Source organism: Pundamilia nyererei, unplaced genomic scaffold (genome assembly GCF_000239375.1).
Source record: "Pundamilia nyererei isolate P.nyererei 1_Seehausen unplaced genomic scaffold, PunNye1.0 scaffold00019, whole genome shotgun sequence".
In the NCBI taxonomy this organism is placed as follows: domain Eukaryota; kingdom Metazoa; phylum Chordata; class Actinopteri; order Cichliformes; family Cichlidae; genus Pundamilia; species Pundamilia nyererei.
In genome coordinates, this window is record NW_005187420.1 from 972,870 (window position 1) to 983,534 (window position 10,665).

General features: G+C 36.8%; 1 protein-coding gene across 1 annotated transcript in view; it reads right to left on the reverse strand.

The window, feature by feature from the left end:
* LOC102199331 (G-protein coupled receptor 56-like) overlaps positions 1–8,020 on the reverse strand; it is an 11,787-nt gene extending 3,767 nt beyond the window's left edge. The window contains exons 1-8 of the mRNA XM_005726319.2: positions 7,816–8,020; positions 7,432–7,483; positions 5,712–5,799; positions 5,441–5,569; positions 2,707–2,844; positions 2,575–2,629; positions 2,405–2,496; positions 1,496–1,614 (exon numbers count right to left, since the gene is read on the reverse strand). Coding sequence (XP_005726376.2) covers positions 1,496–1,614; positions 2,405–2,496; positions 2,575–2,629; positions 2,707–2,844; positions 5,441–5,569; positions 5,712–5,799; positions 7,432–7,483; positions 7,816–7,873 — 731 coding nt within the window. The 5' untranslated portion in view covers positions 7,874–8,020. The remainder of the gene's footprint in view (positions 1–1,495; positions 1,615–2,404; positions 2,497–2,574; positions 2,630–2,706; positions 2,845–5,440; positions 5,570–5,711; positions 5,800–7,431; positions 7,484–7,815) is intronic.
* Between the last annotated feature and the right edge of the window lie 2,645 nt (positions 8,021–10,665).

The window sequence follows — 10,665 nt, forward strand, 5'->3', positions numbered from 1 at the left end:
CTTCCTGTCAAAAGGGAGTTTTTCCTTCCCACTGTCGCCAAAGTGCTTGCTCATAGGGGGTCATATGATTGTTGGGTTTTTCTCTGTATCTATTATTGTACGATCTACTGTACAATATTAAGCACCTTGAGACGACTGCACTTGTGATTTGGCGCTATATAAATAAAATTTAATTGAACTGAAAAATTGAATGTGGTCCACATAATTAACATGCCAAGTAAAAGTAAAACCTGACGATTAGTTTGTCTCGGTGGGATCTGTATTTGTCTTGCTCTTTGAAATCTGTTACGGTTAAGACAGGAGGAGCTAGCTTAGCTCGCGCATGCTGGAGTTGCGTGTAGCCTTCGGCTTTGTCTTTTTTTAAACTTAAGTCTCCCTCAAAAGTACAACACCGCTCCCATATATTTGAGTTAGTGAATTCACAGAGACAGTTTGATGTGCTGCCACTGTAACTGACTAAAGTTAGTGAAATAACAACTCTGGTCACTCTGCAATGTTGATGTGGAGATTTTGACTACACAGATAAGGCACTAGTATATGGTAGAGTGCAGGAATGTTTGTTTTATTAAACTATGTGTGGGTAAAAAGAGTGGGATTTGTAGCTCTGAGTAACAAACAAGCAATATGGCTGTTTAGATTTTTGTTTATATTATTTATATTATCATTAAGTTTATTCTGATTTTAGGAATGTGAGATAAAGAGCTTCAGACGATTTGTAACTGATTTTGAACACATGAATGTGTATAATTAAAGATCTGACAGAAGCGAGAGAGGAAAACAAACTACCTGTCGTCCATCTCATCATTTACCTGTTTTTTTCAGGACCAGATATAATCTGTTGGCTGCCCTCTCACTAGGGGCGTGTTACACACACACACACACACACATATGTGTGTCCCTTTTAAATGTATATATATTTATTTATACTGATACCTCTATATTTATCTTAATATTTATCTAAAAATATCTCAATCTCTACACTTCATTTTATATGAGTGCTTGATGTTTGTTGCATATTTGCTGCTATGACAACTCAATTTCCCTCTGGGATTAATAAATTCTGATTGTGGTTCTGATTCTGTCTGTGACTTTTTTTTACAGTGGTTTGACTTTAGAATGAAAACACTTTTTGATTAAATAAATCCAATAATAATATGTTTTTAAAAACATATTTTTCATCTCTTTGACTAAAGAACCATAAAGCATACTACCTCTGTTCAACTGAATACTGTGGAACTTCACAGTGTGAGACAAAGCAGTTCACTCTGGATATGTACACCAGGATATGTACTGCTGAAGTGGAACTGTGGATAAATTCACTTTCAACAGTTGTTTTATAAAGCAGACATTATTGCTGAGCTGCTGTCACTAACAAACTGAATAGCTTTTATACAGTCACTTGCAAATTGTTTATTTTCTCCAATTTCTTATTTGATCACAATTGGGAACTGAAAACTATAAAGTTTTAAATGTGAATAATATGACATCTACTCACTGTAGATAAATATAGATGAACAAACTGATCAATGCGAAGGGGGCGGAGAGTCCTGATCCAATGTAAGTGATGTAGTTTAGCTTGTCGGCATCAGCTTTTGTCACCGATATTCCTGGATTCTGCAACATAAAAAGATGAAGTTGTTGTTTTGAAATGTAATTTACATTCACGTGTTTGATGGACATCTGTACAGGAGCATCTATACCTAAATTTCCCCATTCCCATGTTAAAATGGCGAGATGTTTACATGTCGGAACAATAAATGCTTGGGACTGTGTTGGTTGGTTCACCCTTCATCACAATTATATGATGAGTGAATTATTGTAGAAGTCATCCATGTGCTGGCAAAGCTTAAAATTAAGTGTGTGTGTCTTAGAGTGGCAGGTGTGCTTGTTACCGTACTGGGTCTGTGACCAAGTGTTTTGTGTTTTTGTAGTTATTTTCTTTGATTTGATGTTTTACACAATTTTGGTTCTCTTTATGGTTTTCTGCTTGTGTTATATTTATCATTCCTAGTCTTTAGTTTTCTTCTACTGTGCCTTCTCTGTGTTCCATGGTTAGTTACTTTTGTCTCATGTTTCTAGTTCCCTAGTAAGTCATGTCTCCACGTCACAGTGCTAAGTCTGTGTCTTTGTGTATGTCTCTTGTTTCCCGTTTTGCTGTGATATTCTCGCCTCCCATGCTCAGTGTTTCCAGTTTTGCTTCCTCCCTGTCTCGTTTTGTCAGATTAAGCTCTGTGTTTCCCTCTGTCTGTTGTTGTGTTCTTACACAGTAAGAGTACAGCATACATTTGAAACAGCTCCTTAATTTAAATTGTTTATCAACAGTAACAGTTGTTAAACATTTATTAGATAAACATGGTGTTTGCCAAAGGCTTTTATGATACGTAGGAAGAGATTTTCAGCTCACCACAAGCACAGCAAAGAACCTCTGACGTTTGCAGCTGCAAATAAATTCATGTGCCGTGTAATTTGTGTCACAACCTTCATTGCTCCAGTAACCTATAAAGAAAACATTCTGAGTAACTAAGTCATTTTATTTAGAAACAAACTAACTGAAGGTTGACATCTCCAAATTACCTGTTCCATCCTTTGCTGATGTTTCCTTCCAAAATACACACGTTCCACTTTCAACCTGGAATCAAATTGAACGGTAAACAGGTTGTTACATTTTCTATTTAAGATGTTCGTCCAACACTTTTGTCTTTTTACCTCTTTGTTGTGTTTGAAGGTTAACGTGATGGGTTGTGAGAGATTCTCGACTGCACGGTTTCCTGCCCGCACACATATGACTGAGTTCCTAAATACTTCCAGACCCCCAAGTCTCCTGCTTTTTTCGGGAGGACTCAGCTGAAAGAAGGATGATACATAACATTCATGTTAGGGTGAGATTAATTGGAAATTTTTTTTAACTTTATTCCTAGCAGACGTCTTGTAGTTACATTTCCACAAGTGGTGCAACGGATTAAAAATCTCAAGGTTCAGATCGGATCACGATTTTAAGTCACAGATCGGATAAATTTTCAGATCAGCAAAAAAAAGAAAGAAAAAAAAAGACAAAAATTTAACATTTACTTATTAACTTATTTAATTATTTTTTGGCTATTAAAACATTCAACTCAAGGCTCATTCCATGCAATTGTATAAAAACTAATTAAGGTGCAATATAGGGCAGTACAGGGCTTTGTATCTACCACTCCGCTGTGATATAATGAGCGGTCACGGTCACGCAACTTTCCGTTGCCCTGGAGGTCCACCCATTTGTAGTTGGGCAACAGAAGATGCCTGGGACAGTTCAGCCATAACTTTAAACTTTTCCTGCTCATACATGCCTGGGTACAATCTTGTCACTGAAGTGGACGTGCAACAGGATATCATAGCGTGGCTCAAGCACGTTTATCATAGTTTAAACCCCTTATTTTGCACAATGTCTGCAGCTAAACACCCCAGTAGCTTTTGTAATAGCTTTAGCCCAGTCAGACTGGGCAGCAAAGGGCTGCTTAAATGCCGCAAACTCCTCTGCTCCTCCACTTGGACCGCTAACGCTGGCCATAACTATTGCTTGACAGACTGACCACGCGCACCATACACATCCTTTTTTTCCTTCTTTTTCGGATCACGTGCGTGCCGAACCGTGGAGTGGGATCGGTTTGGGTTACGGATCAACCATGATCCGTTGCACCACTAATTTCCACATCACTTTAAGATTTTTTTTGAAAATGTTGGCTAGTTGCAGCTGCAGTTTGAAGTGCCACAAGTACAGTGTTATGAAAAGTTTTTTGCATTTTGGTATATTTGTAACTTGGGTGTACTGCTGGATAGCTCGTTCAAACTCAGTAAGAAGCAAGTGTCTGCTGTAGTGAGATATAGCTTCCACCAACTGCGCCTAATCTCTATGCGGCAGCTCGCCTTCTGACTGGTACAAGGAAATTCTGCTCTATTACACCTGTTCTAGCCGGCTTGCACGGGCTGCCCATAAAGTACCGTATTCAATTTAAATTATTACTTCTTACGTTCTAAACTATTAGTAAATTAGTGCTGAGTCTCGGGGTGACCATGCGTTTGCTCTGGCTGCCCCGGTACTGTGGAATACCCTCCCTCTCGACCTCCGCGCCTCTGATTCTATTGCACTGTTCAAATCACGACTAAAAACCCACTTATTCAATCTTGCCTTTCTCTCTAGTTAACATTTCACTTATGATTTTACATTATGCACTTTTATGCTCATTTAATTCCTTGTTTGTTGTGTATCTGCTTCTTCTTCTATGTATCAGTGACAGTTATCTGCTTGCATATTTAGTACTTGCTATTTCTATTTCTATTATCTTTCTTTTATTCTCTATGTTACTTTTTAAGCACCTTGGTATACCCTTGGTTTTCAGTGTGCTTTATAAATAAAGTTTATTATTATTATTATTATTATTATTATTATTATTATTTTGCAATAACTGTCAACAATTTTTTTTACATGACTGTGGAGGAATTTGTCCTAGTTTTCACGGTCGGACGGTCCTCCCCAGACGACCTGCTTGTGTGTGTGTGTGTGTGTGTCTCCCTCCCTTTATCACTCAGGAGGAGAAGCACACACGGATTTTCACTGAAGAGACTCACCTGCACCACCTTCGGGAATTGGGAGAAAATCACCTTTGGAGAATCGCACTTCTTTCTTGTTTAAGACTGTATTTGAGCACTGTAAATAAACGCACTGTCTGCTTTGCATCCAGAGCTCTGTGCTTGAGTCCATACCTTCCATTAGCCGTGACACCAGTCTACTTTGCAGAATTGTTTTAATTCAGTCAAACAAGGATTTTTGAAGATGAATGGTTTGTATATAGTTGTGCTTAAATATCTCAAGCAGGATATCTTAAGTCCAGACTTCGATTAGACCCCTGTGAAACATTCATGGTAGAGAGCTGAGCCATTAATGAAAATACAACCCAGAACACTTCTTCAGGTTCAATCTCAAAGAGATAGAGCTGTAAAGACAAATTGCATTGTTATGTTCAGGCCTGTGAAACAGGCTCTGTAAGATTTTTAGAATTATGTTGATGGAAAAAACTAAATGCTCCAAAAGCTTTCGGATTCATGCTTGTGAAGCATGTTGTTGTGAGTTGGCTGTATGGCAGGCTTTTTATAGAACTGTAGTCAGAATGCATTGCATTACTGAAATAAAGGTTAACTTTGTTTGTAGACTGGTTGAGGAATTTGTAAGATATATCAGACAAACTTTAATTTTAGATCAAATTAAAGCAAACACTTCTCATTGTGGCCCTCAGTGAAACGTAAATGGACATCTTATTAAAGGAGCAACTTTTAATCAGTTTTCATAATAAGCAACAGCTGAGTGTGAAGAGACTAATGCAAGACGCATCAGCATTGGAAAATGTTGAACCTCCTGTGGATAAATAATTAAGGTTTGTTTTCTGTTGCTTTTAGCGTTACCAACCTTAAAATAACTGCTGTTTATTACAGAGGCCACCACCAGGATATCCACCTCAGACACATTTCCTATGCTTTCTTGTAGAGCTGATGATGGGATCTGAACTCTATGTTCAAATGTAGGCCTCACATCAACCTAAAAAGCATACACGAAAACATAACTTTAAAAAATGTGTTGGTTGTCAGTAATTAGAGTTCATTAATACAAAAATACAGAAATTCAGATCAAATGTAACTTTTTCACTTCTAAAAAGCACTTCAGCTCCAAATGACCTCACCTCTTGAAGCGAGTCTACTTTGAGTTGTTTGATGCCTGTCATGGAGCGGCCTCTTGGCTTGCAGGTCATAATTTTGTCTTCATAACAACTACCAACAAATATTTAACATAGTTCAGATATATAAACATGCAAACAGGGATATAACTGAGGATAAAAAAGACAAACTAATGCAAAGAGATGAGAAGTAAGATCAATTATTTCATAGTGGACCTTTCTCTGCTATTTGATTACTTCATTTGTTCATGGCTATACATTTAAAGGAGAAAAAATGAAACTGCAAGAAGTTGAGTTGAACAAAAATAAATTATCTTGTACTGCTTTAATTTGAATTTCTGACAATAATTTAATAATAATGTTCATATTATCATATATCAAATTCTACAGCTTTGTTAAGTCTTTTGGCATTTCAAAATGTGATACTGCTACTTTTGGCATCAACGATTATAAACTCCTGTTTTAAATAAACATTTAACCTTGAGCCCTCAGCGTAACATTTGAATGCACTGTCTAACTGGTTAGTTTTCAAAGTAAACAGGCTTATTTTAACCCAAACTAGTGACTAAACTACATTTTTTACCAACTAATCTTGATTCGTACATCTAACCATTACTAATACATAAGAACCTCATAGTTTGATAAAGATAAATATATTTAAATAAAGACATTGGTACATAGAACATTTTTAAATACTATGATGTTGTCTTTCACAGGAAAACAATGTGAGACATTCAGACAAAGCTGCTGCCATGCCAGAGACCGCAGTGTTACTGCAGTTGGTTCTTTGATGCATGAGTTGCAGAAATGATAAGACAGGGCATAAGTTGTGGTATTTTAACCCAGTCCACATTTTTTTACTAAACCTAACTGAAAACTTTTAGCTGCCTAAATCTGTCAAAGCAGCTAACACAAGGCAAAAATAAAAATACAATATAAAAAGTACAGTAAAAAAGACAAGTAGAGACAAAAGTCAACAGTGAGAGAAAGAGGACACAGAGGTTCGCAGTCTTATGATTTACGCCATCTCCAGCACTTCTGCCTACGTCTGAGCTCTTTAAATCAAGAAACATGAGCATCAGCTAAAATGTTAGAATTGTCATTTAAATAATGTTTCTAGATGAATTAAGTCTGTATTAAGTTTAACAAACACCAGCTTACACAATACACTTAAACAATAATACAAAATTATGTTTACAGTGTTACACTGTGTTCCTCTAGTTCAGGGGTGGGCAACTCCAGGCCTCGAGGGCCGGTGTAACGCAAGTTTTAGATCTCACCTTGGGTCAACACACCTGAATCACATGATTAGTTTGTTACCAGGCCTCTGGAGAACTTCGGGACACGTTGAGGAGCTAATTTAGCCATTTAAATCAGCTGTGTTGGTTCAAGGACACGTCTAAAACCTGCAGGACGCCGGCCCTCGAGGCCTGGAGTTGCCTACCCCTGCTCTAGTTTATAGATCTGTGACTCATTTCTCCACTGTCCTCTCAGATAAGACTGGTCTTGCTCTCAGCATACAAGTATCAGTGTGTGATTTATATGTTAGAGGCTGTATACTAACACTCTAACAAGTATTATTTGATGATGAAGCCATGTAAAAACACCGAAAAGCAGCCACTGTAGAGATGAAAACATTTTAGCCAGTATTGACAGCATTTATCTAACATTTAACTATATACATTTTCAAAAACAGGAATGTGATATGTACAGTAAGTTGAATTACCCTATCCATGATTCACTTTTTCGGCATTCATCAAGAACATTTTCACAGAAGTCTGTCAAAATAAAACACACAGGAATGGAAAGATCAAAATTAGCATAATGAATACATCTAAACAAGATTGGAAGCTGATTAAACGTCTAAGTGGCATCTAACTCTAGAGACACATGAGAGACAAGATGTTCTTTTACAAGTGTTTAATCAGCACACTTGTAGGGAGTTTTGTGAAACTGGTTGACTTAGAGTCCTTACTAGCTATTGGTAACAAAGAATCTGGGGTAATTTTACTTTTTCAAGGATTCATAACTTTGAGATATTTAGTGTGCTATTCACTTCACAAGTATACTCCTTTCAACATAAGAGTGATAACATGGTAGGTTTACTCACCACCAGCTCGGGACATAGAAAAACAGAGGGTTGTTGTGATAAAAAGTGTAATCCACATTGCGTCTCACTCATCAACAGATATAGATCTGCTGTAAGAGGTCCAGAGGGTATTTTTCTGTCTGGTTGATGTTTGCTGAATGAGGGGGAGTTTCACATCTACATATATCACATGCTTTAACAGATCTGCGGTTCACAGCTCAGATGAGGAAATGACTCACATCAGGCTGTTTTTTGTTCAGTGCTATCACAATGATCAAATACTTTTAAGCTTCTGCTCTAAATTTCCACAGAAATATTAACTGAGAATAGAGACTGGTACACTGTGTAGAAAAAAACAGTAGAGCCATTTAAGAGTCTGTCTGTGAAGACAGTTCTAATAATTTATGTATTTTAAAAAAAATAATAACTTAGAAACAAATACAAATATTTGTGCTGTAACTGAATGGCTGACATTAGATGGCATCTAGAGGAGGACATTTCTAAATCATACAGTTTTCATGTGTAGAAAACAAAAGGTCAGGGGACCATGGTCAAGAAATACTGATACTTACAGCTTACTGAGGAAGTGAAACAGGAGCTTGCGCCACACCAGTTCTACAGGTTGCAGCACACAAAATAAGATGCAAATCTTTGAATATTAAATCTTTGAAGGTTACGGGTCTGCACTATATATTATTTCTCTATTCTTACTGATGTATTTCTCTTTACATAGTATTTCATTTCTATTCAGAATAGTTAATGTTTTATTCTAAAAATGCAGTTAGTAGTGTTTTTTTTAAGCTTACCTTATAGACATTAGAAGTATTGGATGCAAGAGATTTGTGGTATTCCGGGTTTATCATTTGAAGTAATGGTAGGAAAGAAAGTATTCTCTGCTTCTCTGTTTTGTGGGTTAACTGGTCCACGAGAAAATAAAGACATTCACAGTTTGTTCAAAATTGATGAACAATTTGTGATGAACAATCAAAATATGATGACAACAATCCAGCCAAACCCAAGACACCTCATAGAAAAGATAAAAAAAAAATAGAAATAAAGATTTAAACGTGTAGAGGTTAAGAAAGTAGACAAATGTAAAACTGAAAACAGATTACTTTTGCAAGCTCCATTTCAAGTCTTAAATAAATGATGCATAAAATTCTGTAATCTTAGAAGCTGCATCACTGAGGAGCACACCAGGAAAGTTACATCTGCAGGATGATTTCATTACAACAGAGCTATTATGCTTGTTTCCATATCTATATTAATATTCTTTGAATGTTCAAGCTTAGCTTTGCAGAATTCACAGTTCAGTAAATTGTTTATCACATATGTGGTATGGAATTTCTTAATGGATTCTGAATAAATTACTCACATTGATGAGTTATCACTATGTGGTCGTATAAACATTCTTATCTATTTGACAGGGGTCACTGGACTGCAACTAAAGTACTTTTTGAATGTACATGTACTTTTTCACTATATTTTGGCTGTTAATATCATGCTTGGTACTTCATAAATAATAATGTTCATTATGTTCTTGGCAGAGGGAGGAATAACACCTCATTGGAGAAGGTGATTCATGACAATGTTTACTTTTTCCAAAATATCTCAAAGATCACGTAACAAGTTGTGGTTCTGAGTTATGATAGAAATATTCACACAGGCAGCATATAACCACGTGACATGACAGGCATTGAATCAGTTTGAGAGTTGTCTGCTGGAGACTGTGCTGCTATGGTCACATGAAAGAGAATTATCAGTTGTTGTTTTATTAAGGCCATTCAGGAGAATGGTGCGTCTGGCCCCTTTTTACAGACCATTCGGTCCTTGTACAAATATAAAAATATAAATAATAGAGCTCAGTTCGTATCACTGGAAGTAAGTTAGACCTGTTTCAGGTGGGTGTTGGACTCCGCCAGGGCTGCTCTTTGTCATGATTCTGTTCATAATTTTCATAGTTTTTTATGAACAGAAAATCTTTTTATGAACAGGATATCTGCAGCGCCGCAAGCGGTAAGCAGAAACAAGGAGGTTTGCCATTTTTGTTAACAACAATAACCCTGCCCACATATCAATCAAAGAACGGATTTCCTGTCCTGACATTGAACTGTGCACTGCTGGACTCCGGCTGTATTATTTGCCCAGGGAATTTACCCAAGCAATGTTGGTGGCTGTTTACGTTCCTTCCTCTGCTAACTCCACAGCTGCATGCGACACTAGAAGGTGCTTTATAAATAAAATGTATTATTATGATTATGATGATAATGATGATGATGTTTATTATTGTTACTATCCACTCTATTATTACTACCCACTCTGATATAGTACCGGGCTATGGTTGACTCCTTTGTCAATGTGGCAAAGACCAAGGAATTGATTGTGACTTTAGGAAAACCAGGAAAACCTTGACTCCTGTTTCAATCCAGGGGTCAATATGGCCATTGTGGAGGACTATGAATACCTCAGAGTATACATAGACAATAAATTGCACTTTAAAAAACACCACTCCACTTTATAGGAAGGACCAGAGTTGTCTCTATTTTCTGAGGTCCTTCAACATCTGTCAGACGATGCTCAGGATTTTCTATGAGTCTTTTGTGGTCAGTGCTATCCTCTATGCTGTTGCATGCTGGGGCAGCAGGTTAACCCTTTAAGACCTACCATAGAACCAAGTCCGCCAGAGCTTATATTATTTTTTTACATGCCGTGGAGCCATTTTTGGGAGCATTTCAAGTTGCTATACATCAATACAACCATTATAGCCCAGATTTTAATAATATGTATTCATTAAGTGCATAGTAATTATATAAATTGCAAAAAAGTGCAATAAACTACAAAAAAATTGAAAATCGTTTTTGTTTTTTAACA